This window comes from Hemitrygon akajei, chromosome 5 (genome assembly GCF_048418815.1).
Source record: "Hemitrygon akajei chromosome 5, sHemAka1.3, whole genome shotgun sequence".
Taxonomy (NCBI): Eukaryota; Metazoa; Chordata; class Chondrichthyes; order Myliobatiformes; family Dasyatidae; genus Hemitrygon; species Hemitrygon akajei.
The window spans coordinates 148,227,973-148,254,818 of NC_133128.1; the positions used below are offsets into that span (position 1 = coordinate 148,227,973).

Here is a 26,846-nt window from a genome sequence, read left to right on the forward strand (position 1 = left end):
TTTAGGCCAGTGAGCCTGACATCAGTAGTGGGTAAGTTATTGGTTGGTATTCTAAGAGACTGAACATAGGAGTATTTGGATAGACAGGGACTGATTAGAGATAGTCAAGATGGCTTTGTGCATGGTAGGTCATGTCCTATGTTCCCTTTAAGCTGTGCGTGTGTGCGTGCACACTCACATTTTTCAACTAACGCACAAAGGAAATCAACGTGCGCACAAAAAGTTAGTTACTTAACATAATATAGCAATTAATAATTATACTTATTGAAAATAATCTTTTAGCTAAATGTTCATTAACTAGTTAACAGAATATGTATGTTATTTTGTTGTAATTCTGTGCAGTTTCATGTCAAATATTTTGTAAACCTACATAAACTGTGCCACGTATGCATTCAGGGCGCACATATTTTTGTCACAGGAAGAATTTTTGCACAACATAAGATTTTTGTGCACACTGACTACTAAAATTTAGAGGGAACATTGGTCATGTCTAACCAATCTTAGAGTTTGTTCAGGAAGTTACCAGGAAAGTTGATGGACTGAAAAATGGCAAATGGAATTTAAGGCAGACAAGTGTGAGGTGTTGCACTTTAGGAGGACAAACCAGGGTAGGACTTGTACAGTGAGCAGTAAGGCACTGTGGAGTGCAGTAGAACAGAAGAAATTGGGAATACAGATCCATAATTGCTTGAAAGTTACCAATAAGACTGAAAGAGTGTACAGAAAATTTTAAAGAATGTTGCCATGACTTGAGGACCTGAGTTAGAGGGAAAAATTAAATAGGTTAAAAATTTATTCCCTAAAGCATAGAAGAATGAGGGGAGATTTGACGGTGGAATACAACATTATGAGGGGTATAGAGAGGGTAAATGCCAGTGGGCTTTTCCCAGAGGTTGGGTGAGACTAGAACTAGAAGTCTTGGGTTAAAAGTGAAAGGTGAAATGCTAAAGGGCAACATGAATGGGAACTTCTTCACTCAGGAGTGCGGTGAGAGTGTGGAACATGCTGCCAACAGAAGTGGTGGGTGCAGATTCGATTTCAACACTCTGGTTCAGCTGCAGGTCAAAGGGACTAGGCAGATAAATATTATAGCATACACAGGATGGGCAGAAGGGCCAGTTTCTCTTCCACAGCGCTTTATGCCGCTGCCTCTATTAATATTGTCTGTTTTTGATTTTCTTTTTTCAATATGCTCCATATTTCTTCAAAACCAACATTAACACATTTACATAATTAGTTATTGCTAGTATTAAAATAGCCAGAATAAAAAGGATCTAAATTTGCTTCTATAAAAATGAAACCAAAAATATGCTACTTTCATAATTATCCTGCAAACTAATAAATAAATTAGACCAAAAACTGCTGAACTCCAAGTACTGAGAATCTATATCCCAGAGTTTTGAAAGATACATTCTTGGAGATAATAAAATCTCTGGTTATTATCTTTCAAAGTTCTACTGAATCTAAACGATTTCTGTAAATTGGAGGAAAGCAAACATGACCCCACTTAGAATCTGATCAGTACACTCCAGGAAGATTGTGCTTGTACTAGAGAGGGGGCAGAGAAAGTTCACTGATTGGAGACCTTTTGTTAGAGGGACAGACTGGATAGAAACACAAGAAATGTCAAAAATTCCCTTCCTCTCACAGATGCTGCTCAGTACATTCTCTAGCAGACTGTTTGTTCTGAAAGAATGGATAGGCTGGGCTTATTTTCCATGGAGTGAAGGAAGATGAAGGGTGATCTCATAGGTATGTATGATTATGACGGGCATGGATAGTCAAATCATTTTCTCCTGGTGGAGATATCAAACACAAAAGAGGAGAACCTGAAGGAGAAATTAAATTTTTAAAAATCCCCTCAAGTTCCCTTTAAAAGCAGGAGTACACTGCCAGAGAAGTGATGGAATCAGATAAAATTACTGTGTAACAGGTACTTATGCAGACATTTATGCAAGGCATAGAAGAATACTGTTCTAATGCATGCAAGCAAGTAGAATTAGTAGAGCTGAGAATGAAGGTCAGTATGGGTGTGGTGGCCCAAAAGGCACATAATTTCTGTGCTGAACATTTCTGTGACTCTGAAGAAAGTACAGAATAACACGGAGCTACCAACCTGTTAACTTGACATTAGTAATTGGGAAACTACTGGAATTTATACAAATCATCCACAGGTTATGACAGGGCATCATTCCTGCAAGCTGTGAACCTAAACAGTTCTCAAACTGAAAATGTGCCCACACACTAAGCTCCCGCACAGAGAAGATGTCTGCAGACCTGCAGCAGCCATTAAATCTAAGCCATCAGTCTGGAAAACAATCTGCAAAACTACTTGGGAACCCAGGAATGTGGGGAGTGAAGAAAATGCAAGGCTTCAAAGGGATACAAGCTAAATAAGTAGGTAGCTATGAGGTAGGTGGAGCACGATGTTGACAAATGAAAAGTTATCCACTGGTAAACAAAATAGAAATGCTGAGTATTTCTTGAATGGAAAAGGACTGGAAAATGTCTGAAAGGAGAGGGCATCTTTTGTACATGAGTCATAGAAAGCTAACATGCAGATGCAGCAGGCATTTGGGAAGAAAGAGTTTACTCTAAGAGTAGAGATATCCTTTTTCAATTTCATGGGTCCTTGGTGAGATCAAAATGCTTACTACAGAGGGTACACAGCAAAGCATCATTATCTGTATCATGATATAATCAGAATCAGACTTTAATCACCAAGTACCTATGCACATACAAGGAATTTACTTCCGGCAGATGTTGTATTTAATCGTACTTAAGGAAAAATCAAGCAAGCAAGGTTTCTATTCTTTATAGTTTATAAGAATGAGAGGTGAATTTATTGAGACATTAAAATATATTTTAGGACCTGGAAGGATGTTTCCCCTGGCCTAGGAAATCTACAACTAGGTGACACATTCTTAGAATAGGGAACTTAGGACTGAAATGAGAAAACACTTCTTCATTCAGAGGGAAATTAATCTTTGGAATTTTCTACCCAAGAGGGCTGGGGAAGCCAAGTCATCAATGGCTTCAAAACAGAATAATATATTTCTCGACACTAAATAAAAATCAAAGATTTTATTATATGAAAGGAAAATGGTGTTAGGACAAAAGATCAGCCAAGATTTGTTGAACAGCAGAACAAATGACCCACTCTATTTCTTATGTTTTTTGTCTTAACATACATTTGTCCTTGCACATACCTAAATGGGAAAACAAAAGACACTTAGCAGGAGTGATAGTTATTACTAATACACAATAACTTTATCCACAACTGACACTTGATATATACGGGTTAATAATAATACTTAAATACAATATTAACTACACCAGCAACATAATTTTTAACCTTTTTGATCGGGGAAATAAATATCTCTGAAGTTATTCTTCACCTTTTTAAAGATGTTCATTCCAAGATCAGTAGAAAGGTCTGGAACAGCCTGCCTTCTGAGATTTGTCACTGACAACTTTGCGAATGTTTCAGAACTCTGTGACTTCTCCTCTTCATTACATTTCAAAGTAAGATCCTTAAAAAGACAAATATAACATTTTAACTTTTCTCAAGTGTTTTCAGACTCTGCAGGTCTTGTTCTACTGCCTTCTTGAGAAATGCGCAACATTAGATTATTACAACAGATATTTTAACTACAATAAATAAACAAAATAGCTTATGGACCTCAATTAGAAGCTGCAGTGAAAGTTCAAAGTAAAGTTATTATCCAAGTACATGCTATATATGTTACCATATACTGTACTATATTGAGATTTGTTTTCCTTCAGGCATTAACAGAAAATAATGAAATACAATAGAATCCACAACAAACAATACATCAGAGTCAGGTTTATCATCACCATCATACTGTACTGATGTCGTGAAGTTTGTTGTTAAGTGTCAGGAATACAGTGCAATACATTAAAAAACTAAGTTACAATAAGAAATATAAAAGAAAGTAAGTTAGTTCTGCAAAAATAAAGCAAAATAGTGAGGTGGTGATCATGGACCGTTCGGAAATAGAATGATAGTAAAGACATAAACCAACACAAACAAACTGTATACAAAAGGTAAACTGTATAAACAAAAAATACTGAGAACGAGTTATGAAGAGAAATTGAAAGTGTGTGTGTGGGTCATAGAATCAGTTCAAAGCTGTGGAGAGTGAAGTTATTCATGCTGGTTCAGAGGCCTGATAGTTGTAGGGTCATAACTGTTCCTGAACGGGGTGCTGTGGGACCTAAGGCTTCTGGACCAGCTGCCTGATGGACATATCGAGAAGCGGATTGATGGGGGCCTTTGATGACGGAAGATTCTTTTTGTAGCAGTGCTCCATATAAATGTACGATGGTGGAGAGGGCTCTGCCTGTGTTGGACTGGGTTTTATCCACCACTTTCCATTCCTGGGCAATGACGTTTCCATACCAGGCTGTACTGCAACTAGTTCGGATAGTCACTCTGCGCATCTATAGAAATTTGTTAAGAGTTCTTGGTGACATGCCAAAACTATGCAATTGTTTTAAGAAAGTAGGTGTGTTGTCACATCTTCCTTGTGATGGCACTTAGCATGCTGGCTCCAGGCCAGATCCTCCATATGTTAATGCCAAGGACTTTAAAGCTACTGACCCTCTCCACCTCCAATCCCCTAATGAAGACTGGCTCACGGATATCCAGAGTCTTCCTCCTGGTTTTTGATGTTGCCGAAGTTGAGTGAGAGGTTTTTGTTGTGACACCACTCTAACAGATCTTCAATCTTCCTATTTGTCACAACATTTGATCACACTTTACATGCAGAATGAGGTTTTAGTAAATGTCTTCTTGAGCTGATCAACATTTCAAGACAAAGCTTATGCCCTGAAAAGGTCTCCCAGTTGTTCTATTTCATTACTTTCTTGGTACCCCATCCTGATAAGCAGCTCACATCCATCATTACATTAAAGAATTATGTGAGCCTATTAGAGGCGTAGCAACCTAAAGCAAACTTCTTCAGTCTAATGTTAATTATCTCTTTGATACCACTTACAAATGGATTTTGCAAGCTTCTTCCAGACAAAATCACCAGATATGTCGACTTTTTGGGTCCTCTCCTCTTCACTCCAAATTGCTGGGACCACTGGATGCCAAGGTAGCATAGCGGTTAGTGCGACACTATTGCAGCTTGAGACATTGGCATTCAGACTTCAGTTCTGACACTGTCTGCAACAGGTTTATACTTCGTTCCCATGAGCGTTGGGTTTCCTCCGGGTGCTCCAGTTTCCTTCCACATTCCAAAGATGTACCGGTTGGTAGGTAAACTGGTCATTGTAAATTGTCCTGTGATTAGGCGCGGGTTAAATATGTGGGTTGATGGGCATTGCAGAAAATTGGGCTGAAAAGGCCTGTTCCGCGCTGGATCTCACAATATGTAAATCTGTTTCTGCGCTTTACTCTCGGGCCAGCAAATAATCCTGGTGAAAGAAACTCCCCTGTTGGATTGAGCCAATAAAGTTCTTTAACCATTGAGGGACTTCCAGTTGATTTGCTGTATCTAGGTTCTCTAACAACATTTGATCAGGTACCACATGTTAAACTTACCTCAGGGATGTAGAGGAGATTGTGAGCTTTCTTAGTCATGGCATTGGACCAGGACAGGCTATTGGCGTTCACTCCTCTAGGAAGCTGAAATTCTCAACTTCATCACTATTAATGAACACACCCTTCCTGAAGTCAATGACCAGCTCTTTTGTTTTAATGACACTGAGGGAAAGGATGTTGTTATGGCACCATGTCACCATGCCAACTCCTTCCTGTATGCCAATTCATCATAATTTGAGCTACTGCACACTATGGTGGTATCATTTATTAGAACAGAATGTGGTCACACTGTGGTGAGTGTATAAGGGAGAAGAGTAGAGGGCCAAGGACAAACCCTGTGAGGTGCCAGTGTTGAGAATAATCATGGAGGAGATCTTGCTGCCTCAGATTGAAGCACAGAAAGATTAAAAATGTTGCCCCCTCGGAGTACTACTTTGTTATTACTGACTTAGGAGTACAAGACACTGCTTCCAAAACCTCAAAACAAAGCAAATCATGAGGAAGGAAGTAATAGACTTTAAGAGGTCAGAGACTGGCTGGGGAATAGGTAAATATGTGACCGATGAAATTTTGCATGATAAACATTAAATGCTGCATTTTGGTGGGGAGGAAAAAGGAGCAAATGCTGGGAACACTGCAATGCAGAGTCAAGCAGTATCTGTGGAAAGAGAAACAAATTTGATGTTTCAGGTCAAACAGCCTTACCCAGCTCTGAAAAATATAAGAAAACAAATCAATTTTAAGTGGCAGTGGTTCCCACCTACTTTAAGAGAACCACTATCATCCTGGTACCTTAGAAAAACAAGGTAACATGTGTTAATGACAACTGTTCAGTGGCTTTGATATTCATCACTGAAATGGTTCGAGAGGCTAGTCATGGCATGCATTAACTCTAGCCACTGGATAAACTTGACCCATTGGAATTTGCCTATCGTCTATGGTGGACACCACCTCTCTGGCCCTGAACTCATCTCTGGAGCATCTAGAGAGTAAGACACGTATACGTTAGTTTTTTTTGTTTTTTGACCACAGCTCCATTTTAAATACTCTGAATCCAAGCAAATACACCACCAAACTCTGAGACCTGTGAGAGAGTACCTCCTTCTGTAACGGGATCCTCGACTTCTGACTAACAGACTGAATCAGTACAGATATAGGCTGTAACATCTCTGACACGGTTATTCTCAGCACAGGTGTGCCACAAGGTTACATCCTCAGCTCCCTAGTCGACTCCCTGTACACTCTCTGACTCCCTCGTGTCTGTAAGGCCAGATTCTCCTCTGGCTCCATCTACAAGTAGGGAGATGAGACCACCAGAGCGGACCGTATCTTAAATAAGGATGAGTCAGAGTTCAGGAAGGAGACCGATGGCTTGGTAGCATGATGTCTACCAGTTGCTGATAGCTTGATAGCCTTTTAGATCCCCTTCCCCTTCTCACAATTCCTCCGTCTCCACCGCATCTGCTCTCAGGATGAGGCTTTTCATTCCAGGACGAAGGAGATGTCTTCCTTTTTTAAACAAAGGGGCTTCCCTTCGTCCACCATCAACTCTGCTCTCAAACACATCTCTCCCATTTCCCGCACATCTGCCCTCACCCCATCCACCTGCCACCCCACTTGGGATAGGGTTCCCCTTGTCCTTACCTACCACCCCACCAGCCTCCGGGTCCAACGTATAATTCTCCGTAACTTCCGCCACCTCCAATGGGATCCCACTACCAAACAGATTTTTCCCTCCCCCCCCCCCCCTCCGTTTCTGCTTTTCGCAGGGATCGCTCCCTATGCGACTCCCTTGTCCACTCATCCCCCCCATCCCTTCCTACCGATCTCCCTCCTGGCACTTATCCTTGTAAACGGAACAAGTGCTACACCTGCCCTTACACTTCCTCCCTCACCACCATTCAGGGCCCCAGACAGTCCTTCCAGGTGAGGCGACACTTCACTTGTGAGTCGGCTGGTGTGGTATACTGCATCTGGTGCTCCCTGTGTGGCCTTTTATATATTGGTGAGACCCGACGCAGACTGGGAGACCGTTTCGCTGAACACCTACGCTCGGTCCGCCAGAGAAAGCAGGATCTCCCAGTGGCCACACATTTTAATTCCACGTCCCATTCTCATTCTGATATGTCTATCCATGGCCTCCTCTATTGTCAAAATGAATCCAAACTCAGGTTGGAGGAACAACACCTTATATACCGGCTGGGTAGCCTCCAACCTGATGGCATGAACATTGACTTCTCTAACTTCCGTTAATGCCCCTCCTCCCCTTCTTACCCCATCCTTGACATATTTAGTTGTTTGCCTGTTCTCCATCTCCCTCTGGTGCTCCCCCCCTCCTTCCTTTCTGCTGAGGCCTCCCGTCCCATAATCCTTTCCCTTCTCCAGCTCTGTATCACTTTCGCCAATCACCTTTCCAGCTCTTAGCTTCATCCCACCCCCTCCGGTCTTCTTCTATCATTTCGCATTTCCCCCTCCCCCCACTACTTTCAAATCTCTTACTATCTTTCCTTTCGGTTAGTCCTGACAAAGGGTCTCGGCCCGAAACGTCGACAGCGCTTCTCCCTATAGATGCTGCCTGGCCTGCTGTGTTCCACCAGCATTTTGTGTGTGTTGTTTTATAAAACTAGTCACTTTTTGCATTGACAGCTGTGATCTTGTAATTTTCTTACCTGTGTTTTGTGGGTATTAACCAGAGAGGGAGCTGCTGCTACCATGGAGCTACTGCGTGGTCTGGGCAAATGGCTTATCTCTGGTTCAGTCGGCCTATCAGGTTTCTCCTCCAAAATCCGTCGAAGTCTTTGCAAATAATACATCAATGCCCAGTGGATACCTTCCTCTGACCAGTGGGGTTGCAGCAGACAACGCAATACTGCAATGTCAAAATAGGTGGCATACCGAGACCTTTGACTCAGTGGAACGGTTAATGAAGCTCTGTAACAGATGTAGTTTATGCTACGTTAGAAGCAAGAGAAAAGTTTAAAATCACATTCAAAATTAACAGAATTCTCATTAAATGGATACAAATGTACAAATCTTTCAACCTTTCATCTCAATTCAAACACCAGATCCATTACTTGTTATAATATGTTTCCATTAATCTGCTATCTAAATATCTGTGAAATCCCAATGGTATGGCATCTGCCTCACAATGTAGTATCTGCTGTGCTCCGTCCCGACTCACTGAGGCTCCAGTTCCTGCTCTCCCTTCCGACTCACCAGCAGCCTGCTTCCTTCTGATTTCCGAGAGTTTTCATTCCTTCGCTCTACTTAATCTGACCGTTTCCTGTACTCCCCGGTTCAACAGGAAATCATAATATCATATAAAAGTGGGAAATCATAATAATATAAAAGTGAATTAAAATAGGTTGGATATGAATAGGGAATAACAATTTGGAAATACTGGTATTAATCTCGAATATGACATTATTGGAGTTGTACTATATGCTGCTGAAAACTCAGCTGTCCCTTTCGTACATATGTGCAAGAAGATATAACAAAGAGACAACAGAAATAAAATGCACACAGAATGAGAAAAGACAGAATTAGAAAATCATAAAACACTGTATGGGACAGAGAAAATATAACCTTGGAGCCTGTGGTTCTATATATAAAGAACAGTATTATTATGTTCAAGCACTAACAGCCATTTGGAAACAACATAATGCGACAATGTTAGACATGGTTCATAAAAAAATACAAAGACTGAATACAAAACATCCTTGTGTACAATATTAGGAATTGTGACCAAAGAAAATATTTCAGTATATGAGAAAATATGCTTGACAGATCAAAGATGGAATTTATTTTGTTGATGTGTAGAGGTAATGGAAAACAAAATGCCAGCTGGTGTACTTTATAAATGACACAGGAAGGAAATCAATGGAGGAGAATTACTGAGGGGAATATGGAATGTAGGACAGTGATAATGGGACAGTTCACCACAATAATGAACGTGACAAATACTGTGTTAAGGTCAGAAATTTCGGTTGAAAGTTGTGTATCCAGTCCAACAATGAGGATGACAGTACAAGATCAATCCCTTTGTAAGAAACCGGGTTAAGAGGATAATGCCACACTGGTGATGCATCTCAGATACAGGAACAGCTGAATCAAGGCCTTAGAATAGGAACGGTAAAGGGCAAGGAGTAAACTCACATAATAGTCTTTGACAGGAAGGAGGGATTTTCAGCAAACTGGCAAGGATGGCAAAACTGTAAAATGGGGCTGGTATAGATATGATCCATCCTGCATTCCGACACGGATAGAAAGGAAGAGTGACTACGGGATGAAGCAGGAAAAGGGCGAGCCATGCAAGTGAACCAGGTTGAGTATAAAAAGTACAGAGAAGAAGCACATAGGAAAATGAGGAAAGAGACAGGATGAGAATAGACTGGGCTTAACAAAGGGGAATGCGAAGATTCCACCCCCCCCCCCCAACTCTGCAGGAATATTCAAAGTAAAGGGTGTTGGAGGAATATTAGGGAATAAAAACTGCAAGAAGACCAATGAGAAAGCAAGCAGTGATAATGCAACATGGATGCAGTTACCACGGGAGTTGATTTGAATTATTTATTAAGTATTTCCGCTAAAGTTATTTAAAATTCATTGTACAAGGTTCTGTTGTCAAAATTATATATATTTCAAATTTAATTTTTTTTTTAAGAGACAAAATTTTAAAAAGCCAAATTTAAAAGTGAAAAGAGTAAAACTGTTAAAAAAAACATACAAAATAGAAGCAGGAGGCAGCCATTTGGCCCCCTTATACCTACCATTCACTAAAATCTTTCACCCCAGCACCACTTTCTGCACAGATAACACCATTAGACATATAGAAACACAAGCTATCCGTCCTTTGATTCTGCTCCACCGTTTAATTATGGTTGATTTATTATTCCCTCTTAACCTCATTCTACTGCCTTTTCCCTGTAACATTTGACATTCTTACTAACCAAGAAACTATCATCCTCCCCTTTTATATACCAAATGACTTGCCTCCACACCACTTGTGACAATGAATTCCACAGACTCACCACACTCTGGCTAAATAAAGTTCTACTCATCTCTGTTCTAAAGGGACATCCTTTTAGTTGGAGGCTATGCCCTCTGGTCATATACCATCCCACGATATGAAGCATCCTCTTCACGTCCACTATATCCAGGTCTTTCAATGTTTGATGGTTTTCAAGAATATCCTCCTTCATCCTTCTAAACTCAAGTACAGCCCCAGAGACATCAAAAATTCACATATTAACCTTACCATCCCCAGGATCACTGCAATAAACCTCCGCTGGACTCTCTCCAATGCCATCACATCCTTCCTTAGATAAGGGGTAACCATGATGAGATAAATAAGTCTTTTCAAGACTTTTATACCTCCCTGTATCAATCTGAATTCCCTCAGGATCATAATACCATGTGTGATTTTCTTGGGAATTTGAATTTTCCAAAACTATCATCTGATGATCTTTCAGTAATAGATACTCCGTTTACGGATGCGGAAATTAAAGGGGTAATTTCCTCAATGAATTCTGGGAAAGCACCAGGTCCAGATGGGTACACAGTAGAATTTTTTAAATGTTTTTCTGCTACTCTATCTCCTTGGCTATGCAAGGTTTTTGAAGAAGCAATTAGATTGGGGAATTTGCCTCAATCTTTTTATAGAGCTTCCATTTCCTTAATACTGAAGAAAGATAAAGACCCTACTGATTGTGCATCTTATAGACCAATATCTTTATTGAATGTGGATTCTAAGATTTTTTCCAAGTTACTGGCTTCCAGGCTGGAGAAGGTACTACCCCAAATTATTTCGGAAGACCAAACCGGTTTTATTAAAAATCGCTATTCTTTTTTTAATGTTAGGAGATTATTGAATATTGTTTATACTCCTTCACACAATACTTCAGAATGTGTTATTTCATTAGATGTGGAGAAAGCATTTGATAGAGTTGAATGGCCTTACTTATTTTATGTGCTGGAGAAGTTTAACTTCAGTCCGACCTTTATTTCTTGGATTAAACTGATATATCAAACTCCAGTAGCCTCGGTGTTTACTAATAATCAAAGATCTCCATTTTTTCGTTTATTTCGGGGCACTAGACAAGGTTGTCCTCTTAGTCCATTACTATTTAACATCGCTTTAGAACCTTTGGCAATTGCCATCAGAGAATCACAGGATATTTTGGGTATTAATCGTGGAACAGATATTCATAAGGTATCTTTATACGCAGATGATTTATTATTATTCATCTCTAACCCTGAGAAATCTATTCCAGCAGTCTTATCATTGTTGGCTCAATTTAGTGAGTTTTCTGGGTACAAGTTAAATCTTAATAAGAGTGAATTGTTTCCTTTGAATAGACAGGTCCCAAACTATGGTATTTTACCGTTTAAATTAGTTAAAGACTCTTTTACTTACTTAGGGATTAAAATTACAAAAAACCATAAAGATTTAGGTTTAATTTTCTACCCTTAATTGATCAGATTAAAGGCTTGTTTACTAAGTGGTCACCATTATCTTTGTCTCTGATAGGTAGGATTAATGCTATTAAGATGGTTATTTTACCTAAATTTTTATATATTTTTCAAGCGGTACCAATTTTTATTCCAAAATCCTTTTTTACTAATGTTGATTCAAAAATTTCCTCATATATATGGCAGAATAAAAATCCCAGGTTAGGTAAAATATACTTATAGAAGACAAGGAAGGATGGTGGGTTGGCATTACCCAATTTCAGATTTTACTATTGGGCAGTTAATATTAGATATTTGATATGTTGGTTGAAAGAATGGGATGGTCCTTTTGGCCCTCATTGGGTGAGTTTGGAAACTAAATCAGTATCTGCTTATGCTCTGGGTTCTATTTTAGGGACATCTCTCCCTTTTGCTCTTTCTAAATTGCCGAATCGAATCGACAACCCGATAGTTAAATATACCTTACGTATATGGTTTCAATTTCGGAAATTTTTCCGGTTGACTCAATTCGTGTTAAATAGTCCTATTGTATCTAATTGTTTTTTCCACCCCTCAATTATAGATCAAGTTTTTTTGGCTTGGAAAACTAAGGGATTATTAAGATTTTCTGACTTATTTTTGGACAACTGTTTTATGTCTTTTGAGCAATTAGCAAATAAATATAATTTGCCTAGATTTCATTTTTTTAGATACTTACAGGTTAGGCATTTTTTAAGTACGGTACTTCCTTCATTCCCAAATTTTGTGTCTTCAGATATTTTGGAGAGTTTGTTTGAATTAAACCCTTTTCAAAAAGGGCTTATATCAAAACTTTATAATATAATTATGAAGATACGTTCAGTGCCCTTTGATAAGACCATAAATGATTGGGAAAGAGAGCTTAATCTTATTATTCCTATTGAGAATTGGGATAGAATTCTTCAATTAGTTAATACATCATCTATATGTGCCAAACATTCATTAATACAATTTAAGGTTGTGCATAGGGCCCATATGTCCAAGGATAAATTAGCTCATTTTTATTCTCATATAAACCCTATTTGTGATAGATGTCAATCAGAAATCGCGTCTTTAACTCATATGTTTTGGTCATGTCCGATTTTGGAAAAATATTGGAAAGATATTTTTGATATTATTTCGGCGGTACTGAACATTGATTTACAACCCCATCCTATTACCGCAATTTTTGGTTTACCGATGATGGGCTCACTTCACTTATCTCCTTCCGCCTGTCGAATGATTGCTTTTCTCACTTTGATGGCTAGAAGATCTATTTTGTTGAATTGGAAGGAAATTAATCCTCCCACGGTATTTCATTGGCTTTCTCAAACTATGTTATGTCTAAATTTAGAAAAAATTAGAAGTGCTGTATTTGATACTTCTATTAAATTTGAAAAGATATGGAGACCATTTATTCAATATTTTCATATGATGTAATGGCCCTGTGCCAGGCTTATTGGTTTTTTCAGCTTTAATCGTATGTATGTTGAGAGGATCGGAGTTGACGACATTGATGTTTATGTATGCTTGTGAGATATTATGAACAGCCCTTTTTTTTTCTTTTTTTTTTAGTTTTTTTTTAGTTTTTTCTTCCTTTTTTGTTTTTTTTTCTTAGATATTAGATTAGTAGATTAGTTAACTTTCATATATAGATTTATATATTTTTTTCTCTTTTTTATTATATTATATATTATGGAATATCTAGACTTACCTTGTTCATATATACACTATATGGTTAATGTTTGGGAAAGCTTACTTATACTGTATTCATTGTTTATGTATTCCTTCATGTGTAATGGGAGTTTATATGTTTGTAATCCATTATTAATATTTTAATTGTATTTTGTTCATAATATTTTTAATACTAATAAAAAGATTAAAAGAGAGATAAGGGGTCCAAAGGTGGTTATAAATGCAGGCTGAACAATGATCTATAAAGCCTCAGTATTACGTCCTTGCTCTTGTATTCTTGTCCTCCAAAATGAATGTTAATATTGTATTTGCCTTCCTTACTACTGACTCAACCTACAAGTTAACCTTCGCTGAATCCTGCACGACAAATCCCAAGTCCCTTTATGCCTCCAAATTTTGAATTCTCTAACTTAGAAAATAGCCCAATGCCTTTATACCTTCTACCAATGCACATGACCACACACTTCTCCATGCCGTATTCCATCTGCCACTTCCTTCCCATTCTTCCAGCATGTCCAATTCTTTCTGCTAACTCCTTGCTTCCTCAACACTACCTGCCCTACAAAAGATCTTTGTATCAAACTTGGCCATGGAGCCATCCATCCTTTCATGTAGATCATTAACATATAATGTGAAAAGTAGTGGACGCAACACACACGCCTGGGGAACACTGCTAGGCATGGGCAGCTAACCAGAAAATGCCCCCTTTTTCCATTCTTTGCCTTGTGCCAGTCAGCCAATCTTCTACAGTAGCAGCTAGCACCTTTCCAGTAACAAGATGGGCTCATATCCTGCACTGCATATCGTCAAAGGTCTTTTGAAAATCCAGGTAAGCAACCTCCACTGACTCTCCTTTATCCATCCTGCTTGATACTTCCTCAAAATTTTCTAACAGATTTCTCAGGAAAGATTTCTTAAGGAAACCTTGCTGACTTCAGTTTATTTTATCTTGCGTTTCCAAGTACCCTGACACCTCATCCTTAATAGGAGGTCAATCAGCTTATAACTTCTGCTCTTTTGCCTTCCTCCCTTCTTAAATGGAGGAGTGACATCTGGGATTTTCTGGAATCATTTCTGACACTAGTGATTCTTGAAAGATCACTACTCCTGCCTTTACAATCTCTTCAGTGGCCTCTTTCAGAACCTTGGTGTGTAGTCATCCAGGTGACTTATCCAACTTTAGACCATTCAGCTTTTCAAGCACCTTCTTCTTGATAGAGACTACGCTCGTTTCTGGCCAACTTTTGCTTTATTTTGGGCATGCTGTTGACAATGCCCACACTGAAGACAGATGCCAAATATTTATTTAGTTTGTTCACCATTCCTGTATTACTTATTGATACTTAAAAGAGAAACAGAGATACCTGGAGTTAGAGGCTCTTTTGTCCTTGGAAGCACCCGCAGCTTCAGGTGAATTTTTTAGCTGTGAGCTCTCTGTCCTGCCTTCTGGAGCTATAGATTCCAACTGACTGGTTTCACAAACCACCTGAAAACCCTGTGTGACATTGGAGTTAATAAATTAACACTTGGTTGAATAAATTGTCATTCTGTTACCTAATTCAAAGCAGTGAGATTATACAATATTTTAATTGCCAAAACATAGAAATACAATTGAAATGCTAACGAATAATTCAAACATATTATTCAGGCAACTTAGAGAGCTATGGAAGGAGAGATGAAACTTTATTTTTTCGTCTTCATTTCAGTAAATAAAAAACAAAATAGTGTGCCAATATGCTGTTCATACTTTCCAAAATAGAGATTTATAATGATTTCTTGAAATAGAACATAGAACAGTACAGCTTAGGAACAGGCCCTTCGGCCCACAATGTTGTACTGAACCAATTAAATCAGTAACCAAATGGCTCTTCTGCCTACAACATAACTTCCTGACTTTTGAACTCAGCACCTCGACTAATAAAGGCAAGTATAGCATATGCTATACACACACCCCTCCCCCCCAATATATCTACCCTATCAACCTGCATAGCCACTTTCAGCTAGTTATGAACTTAGACCCCAAATAAGTTGTTGAGTAGGTGTCATGTTGAAAGAAGTTATTTGTCAACACTTTCTCTACAAAGAAATCTGAGCAAGATTATTTCTGATAATTAATGCACTTAGGGATTAAGTTTTTTCTGTCACCAGCAACATTCTGCATCATGCAAGCCCCTCACACCATATTCTCAAGTGGAAATGCCATTAATAAAAATAAAAGAGAAATAATTCAGCAACTTAAGCAGTGTATGTGGAGAAGATAATAAAGTCAATGCTTGAGATCATGGACATCAATGGAACTGGAAAAGTGAGAAGACATATGTGGTTTCAGCTGTACAGAGGGGAATAGATGGACAGAACACAGGGAATGACCATGATAGAATGCAGATCATTGATGCCAGCTTCAGTCATTACTTCAATGATGCCCAACATGACTTCAATGAACTGCCCCATCTCAGCACATTGAAGCTCTCTGCACCCAATAAAGTTTCAGATAACCAATCTTGCCCTTCCTCTTTCTATAGAAAAGACTGTACGTATTCTGCCTCCAACAGCTAATTTAAAATAATTGTTATCTAGACAACATTAATCTGTACCTCATCACACACATTCCCCTAACACATTACTACTGCATGACACGAGTTCAGAGGCGGCAAGGTTGGGAACACACAAACAAGAGCCTAACTTCACACCTGAACTAGGAATTTCAAGCTAATGCCAGGAAACACATTTTTCCTGTAAGGGCACTGCAAATTTAGAACTCACTTTCAGCAGTTAGAAATTGCAAGGATTAAGAGACATTTGTTAAAATACCGGCACACGTAACAATTGCAAATAAATGCTATTGAGATAGAGAGTTATCAAATCACAGCACAGGCTGAAGAAGTTGAATGGACTAATCTTATTCAAAATGACACAAATACTGGAAGTACATGAACAAAATACTCACTGTTACTCCTGCTTTATCTAAATTGCACGGTGGTCCTCTGTTGTTTAAGGGTGATGTTCTCTTGGCTGGAAAGAAAAATCATCAACAAAAGCAACATTAGATTTTCTACTCTAGGCTCTCTATTTTAGCAGCTTAAATTGAGCAGGAGTTCGATCCTGTGGAAAGTCTTCAGGAGGGCAGAGATGGGGTAGGAATGGCAATAAGTGAGCAAATTCCTCAATGGAACATTCACCTGGAGTTCTGACAGTCCATATTTTCTGACAGTCAAATATTCCTTTAAAATGGGCAACTGATATCACTCAGGAACTTACTGCAATAAGACGCAATGCAGATGCTCCAAATATACGTCACTTTCGAACGTTTCAGGGTATATTTTCCTTGATGTCAGTTGAGTTTGTTCATCTATGCCAAATATTCATTTCATTGAAAACTTGATCAAATAACTAGACCTCCTGTTGTACTGATCAAACCACGGTTTAATTGTCCACTGTAAAGGCCAGTCCCCCTTACAAAAATCTCAGCAAGTGCATCCACAACTTCAGCAAGTTCTCATCAACAAAAGATCAGGGTCTGGATGCCTCATCATTTATCAGCAGACACAGACCTACACGTTGCAAGTCCTTCGCTTTCAATCTTAACAAAACTCAGTAAGGGGTTGAGAAGTTTCAGAATCTTTGTTCTATCAGTCTCTTTCAAATGAATCCCTTACTCACAGATTTTAAAAACACACAAGCATATTTTCATTCCCCAAATCTGCGAATTCTGCTCCAACCCCACTCAAATAAGAGTAACATTGAAAACTGCAAGCAAGCGACAATTCTGATTGATTCTAAAACTCACCAAACACTTGGTTTCAACTATGTCCGTAGTTCAAAATATAGAGCAGGATGTGAGAAATATATTGTTGTGCTTATTAATAAAGGCATCACAACAGATATCAGCATCCCTTTTAGAACAAGGACATGACCCTATAAATATCAGTAAACTGAACTCCATTGGTGCATTAATGTTTTTATTTATTTTGTCTTTCTTAAAGCAACAAATTCAGGGATTTTGTGCAAATAACCATGAAAATGCTCAGTAATATTTAGGAAGCATATCTTTAAAGGAAAAATGTCAATATTTTTCTTACCTGTGACAATATTTCTAACAGGCTTTACAAGAGCAGTGAATGCTGGTGCTTCTGGATGTTTGTGCTCCCACATAGGTTGCCAAATCACAAGGCCACTAGCCAGGCGAAACACGAGATCCGATTCCTAGCATTGAATGCAATACATCATTGAATTTCAGGACAAACAAGCTGCTTTTATACAACTGATTCCGGTTCTGCTAATCACCTATAAGTTATCAGGAAATTGAAAATGGTTCAATCCTTATTTTAGTCCAGCTCATACGACTGAAAGTTATCTTCTGACACTTCTGCTAAATGTGTAATATTATGATAGTTGCTTATAAAGTGATTTTGTGTAATGTTGCAAAATTCAGTTTCATATGGCAAATTTGTTTATCACTGTCCTTTTTGTGTCTACATGAGAGTAAAACTAAATCATTTTATAATATTTTAATCATTCTAGATTATTCTAGTAATGTATTATACACAAGTCTGTTCAGAAATATTTTACAATAGACCCAAGGTTGCAAAGGGCCTACATTCATGATCAACAGAAGTCAAATTGCTACATGATTAAAAGGCCTAAATACATTTGCCTAAAGGGACCAAAAGTGGCCATTAGACTAACTTTGTCTGCGCCATTCTTGTGAAAACATAAAACTACTCTTGTTCTCTCTTCTGTTCCTTAACCTGGGAAAGTTTTACTGTTCAATTCCATACCTAAATTATTTTAAAATTTCTACAACCTTTGTGACAATACTTTTAAGACCTTAAGAAATTTGGAAGAAAACTCCATCAAATTTCTCACTTTTTGGCAATAATTGTGACATTTGATTACTTTTTCACCCTGCCGCGTTTAACAATTTTTGCTTTATGACTCAACCAAAACCAATCAATACTCCATCAACTTTCCTCATCTAAGGAAAAATTCCCTACTGTTCTAATCTCCATGTAACTGCTGGTAACTACCTCATCACTAATAATGTTGCAATAAAGTGTTTCTGTGCCCTTCCCGAAGCTCTTATATCCTTCCTGAAGTATGGTACACAATACTGAGTTGAGGCCCTACTAGAGATTCATAAATATTTAGCTTAACAACCAAACTGGTGATTGTTAAATATTTACTGAGTACTGAAACATACTACACAGTTCATAGATAAACTGCATAAACGTCATTCTGTAAGGAGTTCAGTTGGCTGTACAGTAGCAATAAGAAATAATTTACATTGTATTCAAATACCCAGAAAGAATCATGTTTTAAGAAAATTATTAAATCATTAACTTACCTTAATTCTGTGAACAAGAGGTGCAAACAGGAAGACAAAGAGCTCTACGGTGGCCATTGAATTTGTGAATAACTTGGGTCTGGGGTGCTCTTCATCCTCTGTGACATTGTAGTGCCTGGGTTGGCCTGGAGATCCCTGATTCTCCACTTGATGAATAAAAGCACTACAGCTCCCAGACCAGCTGGATCCACCTCCACCAGTACTGAAAGGAGCTGTAGTTTCATTATTGCATTCATAAGGAGCATCCAACAGCATCCAGTGCAGCGTATGAAGCAGCTTGGTCTCTGCAACACCAAGCTTATCTTGGTGGCCTTCAACAAAATAAAGTGCAATATGATTAACAGTTTATATAAAACCTCGGGTGAAGTTAAGCACTTTCCAGTTCAGGCAGTCATATGAATGGCTCAAAGCATCATGGGAAGCAGTGATAAATCAGGTGTTATCAGTTGTCATCATTAACAGAGCTGATGTCCACTGTCCTAAATTTTTCCTGGATGTTGTAGGTGTTTTCAGTACTAACAAAAAAATAGTAGCTAGGAAGACTGAAACATAACTTCCAAAATTGAAGGAGGTTGCTCAATTTTACCATTTATAAACAAAGTCTGCAGTGATTTAACACTGGATGCAACTCCCACTGACTTATCCCAATATTAAGACATAGAGTGCCCAAGGTTAAGCAGGGAATGACTAATGCATTCCTGGAGAAGACCACTCCTACCAGAAGACCCCTACAGAAAACATAGCTTATGAAGTACAAACTTCACACAAGTTTCTCCCAGACTCTGCACTTGGGAGTAGTTCTTGAATCTCTTCACAAGGAAACAATGTAGAGAACATCAACTGAAAGAGGTTCTTCTCCAAACACTCGTTCGTGTAAGATCCAAGTCCCAAGCCACCTTTCAATAGTACACACGTTCTTTGATTAAGCCCCTTATATTTTCTTCACTGATTAGTAATCAACCCATCAATCCATCCAGACTACGTTCAGACAAACATTTATCATAATTCACTTGCTGATAACAACCTCTTTCACCCACAGTGACTTTCCCAAATCTATTCTTTATTAATCAGTCTACGTGGGCTGTTGATAATAAAGTTTAATGATTAAGATTTTGAGTGAAATTATCAGTTTCAATTTGAAATTTAATACAAAATAATCCACAAAGAAACAATTTATAAATCTGACCCTAAATATTACTGACTTTAATATTAACCAGTGGACAAGAAAAGCCTGATTAAATAAGCTATCTCTAACTGTAAAAGTAAATTTTCAGAATTTAGATTGACAAAATGTGATTTCTAGTTTGAAGCAGAAAGAGAGGGAAACGATTAGAGAGAACAGAAGACTGTTAAGTTTATGTAGCTATTTGACATCAGGGTCGGTTCACAAGCCTCTGCTGCTCTCAGCTTGTTCTTATTTATGGAGCATGTATCTGACATGGATGAATATTCATTTGAAAACATGCAAACACACAGAAAGGTGTAAACTAAGTGAACAATGTTTTACAAATGCAAGCTCCCTTTACATACAATTTTAAAAAAGGATATGCGGACTACATTCAGTGAGAGTGGTTGGAGACGGTAACATTAAAAATGTGTGACCTCAGGCAGGAGATGCTCAGATTAAGAGAGCAGAGTCTCAGGATAGGGAATAATGACTGAGGTGAGAAATGCCTGATTCACAAAACTAAGGTTTTTTTAAGAACCTATCCACCCTTGCTTTCACAGTACATGCTAATTGTTACTCTATTCTGTCTGGCTACAGCGAAGGGGTGCCTAAATTGTTAAGTATATTTAAGGGTGAGATTTTCGTACATTAAAGAATGTGAATGGAGCTAGTAGATGAACTTTAAATGTGGAATGAAGCAGGATACTGAATAGCAAATGTGGCTCAAAAGGCCTTGTGGGTTATGCTAAATTCTGATTAAGATTTTTTTAATATTCTTCACACTATAAAGTTGGTTATCATGCTCTTTCATAATGCATCAAAAATTGAAAATGATAGAAATGTTCAATATTTGGAAAGAGAATCAGGGTTAACATTTCAGTTAAAAGACCCTGTTCTTTGAACTGTAATATTAAAAAAATTATGCCTAAAGGTTTCATGCCTGTTTCTCTTTCCACAGATGCTGACTGACCTGGTGGGTGTTTCCAGCAGTTTCTTTTATTTATTTCAGACTTCCAGCACCTGCAAATATTTAATTTTCTCTCATTTCATATGATGGAATACTTACAATGGCTCAGGTTAATACAATGCTGAGACCTCTATCGGTGATTCGAGGTTGACTCTAAATGTGTCTACTTGACCAGAAAGGTTCAAAATGATTTTTGAAGGTACAAATAATTTGTACAAGATTATTAAGTAATGTTTTGTTACTGGAAACTAGTGTAAAAAAGTCCATGCTTAACAACTGACACTCAGCAATCAAGGAGAAATCTCCCTCATCGGGGGATCAAAGGTGGCGACTGACTTGTTGCATCACGGCCTGGAATGGAAACACCAATGCCCTTGTACAGAAAAGCCTACTAAAAGTAGAGGATGCAGCCCGTCCATCACGAGTAAAACCCTCCCCACCATTGAACACATCTACACATAGCGCTATCGCAGGAAAGCAGCATCCATCATCAAGGAGCCCCCCCACCCCCCCCATCCAGGCCATGCTCTCTTCTCACAGTTGCCATCAGGAAAAAGGTACAGGAGCCTCAGGACTCGCACCACCAGGTTCAGGAACAGTTATTACCCCTCAACCATCAGGCTCTTGAACCAGGGGGAGATAACTTCACTTGACCCATCACTGAACTGCGGTACTGAAAACTGAACTCACTTTCAAGGTCTCTTCATCTCATGTTCTCGATATTTTTTGCTTATTTATTTATTATTTCTCTTTTTGTTTTGTATTTGCACAGCTGTTGGTTTTTTTTTGCACATTGGTTGTTGTGCATCCCGTTGGGTGAGGCCTTTCATTGATCCAATGGTGTTTCTTGTAATTACTGTGACTGCCCGAAAGAAAGTGGAACTCAGGGTTGTAGATGGTGTCATACAATGTATGTGCCTTGATAACCTTCCTTTCAACTTTGGTTTTGGACAAGACATACCTGACCCACACAAAACAATATTGTTTAAGTAGGTAAATATCTGAAGCAATGGAACACATGAGGACATCTACAGTTACATGAAGAAAAGGTACCACTTTTTCAATAAACCAAGAAAAATTTAAAATGCATCCTTTTTACCTACAGCCATCTAAAACAACAAGAAGACAGAGTATGTCTTTTACTCTACTTTTCTATTTCTAGTTCTTAGTTAACTAGTGTTAGAACAGAAAGGGTGAACAGGCTTATTTATTTTTGAACAGGTAACATTTCAAAATTTATACTCAAACATTAAGATAAACTTTTAAAGCAAATATCAATGATTGACGATGACAGAATCAATGTCTGGGATAAAAGTCAAAATGTATGCTGATTCAACTCCTAATTGGTGTTTTAGTTTCAGTAACTGTATTTCAAATAATATTGATCATTGGTACATTCCATTTCTCAACAATGCCACTTATTATGCACAATCAGGAATGCACACCAATGCCTCTACTTTGTGAGGAGGCTGAAGAGATGGACAATGCACACCTATACTCATGTCATTCTACAGATGTGCAGTAGAGGGCGTCCTTACAAGTTGCATTGTACGGAAACTGCACTGCACTGGACAGGAAGTCTCTACGAGTAGTCAAAACAGCTCAACACATATACCAGCACTAGCCTACCCACCATCAAGGACGTATATACAGAGAGGTGCCAGCCAGTAACATCAGGAAGGATCGCACACACCCTGCTTATGGACTCTTTGTCCCAATCCCATCAGGAAGGAGGCTACATAGCTTCCATGCCAGGACCACCAGACTCAAAAACAGTTACTCTCCCCAAACAGCAAGGCTCATCAACACTTCCAGCCACTAACCCACCCATCCACACTCCACTACTTTATCCCTTCCTGACAGTCACCCTATGTACAGACACTACTGTATTTATAAATTCATATATTTATTGTAGTTTTTAAATTATTGTGTTCTTTATCATCTTGTGTTTTGTACTGCCTCGGATCCAGGGTAACAATTGTTTCCTTGCCCTTTACACATGTGTACTGGAAATGACATTAAACAATCTTGAATCATTACTTGATGAAGTTAAGCTCAACTAGCATTGTTTCTAATTGTTTTTGTCCTTTCAAAATACATTTCAACTCTGATTACAACTTTTTAAAAACAGCCATATGAAAATTAGAAAAAAATTGTAGAGGAATTGGAAATTATGTATACTGTATAAATCCTTATTAACTAAAATGGAGTACTCAAAATATCTACAAACAGTCTCCCCGCTAAATGTTCTGTGAAAGCAAGGTCTAAGTTACCACAGAGATGACTCTTCAAGATGGCTACATTTCTATGAATACTGCCACTGGCATGGTCTCCATGGCTTTATTTATTCCACCAAAAAAATCAGTACTTACTGACATCTTTTATTGTGTTTCTGAGGATTTTCATATACATACTGCCAAATATTGTTAGTATAAATTGAGCTGCAGATGCTAGGTGATCAGAATCAGGTTTTCACTGTGTTGTATGAAATGAAATGTGCATTTGGCAGCACAGACTAAAATTACTGTAAATTACACACTAATAGCACAAAAAATTAGTCAATATTGAGGAGTTCATGGACTGTTCAGAAAACTGATGAGTGAGGGGAAAGAGCTGTTACTGAATGGTTGAATGTGGGTCTTCAGCCTCCTGTATTTCCCGATAGTAGAAATGAGAAAGAGGCACTTCCCACGAACAGTGGGGATCCTTAACGATGGATGCTACCTTCCTGAGGCACAGCACCTTTGAGATGTCCTCAATGGTGGGGAGGGACGTACTCGTAATGGAGCCAGGTGAGATAACAACCTGAGAAGCCTCTAGTGATCCTGTACATTGTAGCCTCCACACTACACTGTGATGAAACCACTCAGAATGCTATTCAATGTACACTCGCAGAAATTTGCAAATGTCTGTGGCGACAAGCCAAATCTTCTCAAGCTCTAATAAAGCAGAGCTGCTGTTGTGCATCAACGTACTGGGCCAAGGATAGATCCTTGGAGATGTTGACATGTAGGAACTTACTCTTTCCACCTCTGATTCCTCAATGAGGACCAGAGCATGTTCTCCCGACTCCCCCTTCCTAAAGCCCACGTAGAATTCCTTAGTCTTGCTGCAGCTGAGTGTGAGGCTGTTCTTGTCACACCACTCAACTAGCCCAGCTAACTCACTCCTGTACGTCTCCTCATTGCCATCTGAGATTTTACCAACAACTGTGAATTTTATAGATAGGGTTTTAAGCTGATCTTAGTCATACAGTAACATGTGTAGGGAGTGGAGCAGTGGGCTAAGCACACTTCCTTGAGGTGTGCCTGTGCTGATGGTCAGCAAGGGGGAGATATTTATACTGAATGTGGTCTCCAGATGAGGAAGTTGTGAATCCAATTGCAGAGGGAGGTATAGAAGCTCAGGTTTAAAAGCTTTGTGATTAGTACTGAGGAGATGATGGTTTTAAACACTGACTTGATTAACAACAGCCTGACATACTGTATGACTTGTTATCTAGATCTTACTATTGTTTAGGTGCAGGATGAAGAACCAATGAGATTGTCCATGTAGAGCTGCTGTGGTGATAACACACAATTGCAGCAGGCCCAGTCTTTGCTCAGGCAGGAGTTCATTCTAGCTATGATGGACCTCTCAAAGCACTTCATTATGGCACATATGAGTACCTGTGATCAATAGTTGTTGAGGAAGCTCAACCCCTGCTCTTTCTGAGCACAGTAAGACTGATGCCCTTCTAAGATGGAACCTCAGTAGTGAGAGGTTGAAGATTTCACTGAACATCCAGCCAGCTGGTCAGCGCCTGCTTTCAGTAACTAGGTGATACACTAGTGGGGCCTGATGCCCATCTAAATTGTCAGGAGTAAGTTTTTTACGCAGAGAGTGGTGAGTACATGGAATGGGCTGCCAGTGACGGTGGTGGAGGCAGATACAATAGGGTATTTAAGAGACTCTTAGATAGTTTAGAAAACATGGAGTTTAGAAAAATAAAGGGCTATAAGTAACCCTAGGTAATTTCTAAAATAAGTACATGTTCGGCACGTGTACTTACTTTAGAAATTACCCAGGGTTACTCATAGCTGAAGGGCCTGTATTGTGCTATAGGTTTTCTATGTTTCTATCTATTTTTATAAGCATTTTTCCTTTCAAAGCTTGTATAAAAATAGAGCTCATCAGGGAGTGGAACTTCACTGCCATTTATGTTGTTAGGGTTCGCCTTATAGGACATAATAACATGCAAACCCTGTCACAGGTGGTGTGCATTCGAATGTGTCTGTATTCTCATACAGAATGGCCTTTATACTCCCATGATGGCCTTCCGCAGGCCGTACCTGGACTTCTGTGGGATTCTGGATCACCTGACTTGAAAGCCACAGACCTAGCTGCAACAGACTGCAAATCTCCTGATCATCATGGGCTTCTGGTTTGGAAAAACTCAGTAAGCTCTCAAAGGCACACACACATCCACCCGTACTACATACATACAAAAAATAATATGATTTTAAATATGAAATACCCAAAATACTATATATTGAAAGCTAGAAAAATGAATAGTCAGTGAAGAATGGAAAGGAGCTCACCAAGTTTATTCCGGTTCGACAGCAGTGTGGCAGTGCAGTGGAGTACATGTGGAAGGGCAGCCTGTATCAGTTCCCAACGTGTAATGCTCTGGATGGCTTCAGAGAGTGCAGGTGAGAGACCATGCAACTTACATTCCACCAACACACGCTCAAAAGACTAGAAACCAACAAAGCATAGTTAGAATAAATCAATGCATCCTTCTCAAATAAAACTATTATTTTTTTTCTACGCTCACATCACAATGCTGAGGTTAGGGATTTGTTACGTAAGCTATATTCAGAGATTAAAATTTGATATACAAGGGCTTTTAAGATGCTAAAACATCTATCAGCATCTTTCTTGTGCCAGCCATCACAACTTCTTTAGCCAATCCTCCCTCTGATATCTGTCCAGCCCTCCTTGTGAAGAATTTCACCCTTTGATCTTTTAGTAACCTTAATCACTGCCTCGTGATGACCACTTTGCACACAATGGACTTTTGATTTTTTTGCGTTCTAATTGTGTACTTTCTTGTATAATTTACGTCTAACTTATGTTGTTCTTATGAATGTCATCTTTCTAATGGTATGTCATATTTCTAATGGCGAAGCTGCTGCAAGCAAGTATTTTCACATTGCATTTGTCCATTCTAATCCTCGTGCTTATGACTATAAACTCAACTCTGACCTTGTGATGACCAATGATCTCCAAATGGCATTATCCATTCGATTCTCACTATTGACCCAGATGTTCTCACAATCCCTGGAATCTTTGCCATGCAACAGACCTCCTCACAACTTAGACCCAAAAAATACCTAATAACCTTTGTTGTGTGAGGTCTATTTCATAAAATTCAGTATCTTGATCTTCATATTCTATTGAATCTTCTGAACAAAATTACTGTCACCTTATCTTGTTACACGTGACAATAATAACTAATACTAAAATCTTTGCTAACCACACCAAAATGGGGCCATTCAACTTCACATAATCACATGTACTCTTTGACAAGCTAGGACGATGACTCAAGATTAACAGGCTCCAAAACTACCCGATGACTCAAGATTAACAG

The 26,846-nt window shown here is 38.7% G+C and overlaps 1 protein-coding gene across 6 annotated transcripts in view; it reads right to left on the minus strand.

Moving 5' to 3' along the window:
- Positions 1-26,846, minus strand: part of unc80 (unc-80 homolog (C. elegans)) — a 214,181-nt gene that overhangs the window by 175,614 nt on the left and 11,721 nt on the right. For all 6 annotated transcript variants that reach the window (XM_073046799.1, XM_073046802.1, XM_073046797.1 and 3 more), the window contains exons 3-9: positions 25,795-25,951; positions 19,080-19,390; positions 17,815-17,938; positions 16,683-16,747; positions 15,100-15,230; positions 8,242-8,503; positions 3,399-3,533 (exon numbers count right to left, since the gene is read on the minus strand). In XM_073046799.1, coding sequence (XP_072902900.1) covers positions 3,399-3,533; positions 8,242-8,503; positions 15,100-15,230; positions 16,683-16,747; positions 17,815-17,938; positions 19,080-19,390; positions 25,795-25,951 — 1,185 coding nt within the window. The remainder of the gene's footprint in view (positions 1-3,398; positions 3,534-8,241; positions 8,504-15,099; positions 15,231-16,682; positions 16,748-17,814; positions 17,939-19,079; positions 19,391-25,794; positions 25,952-26,846) is intronic.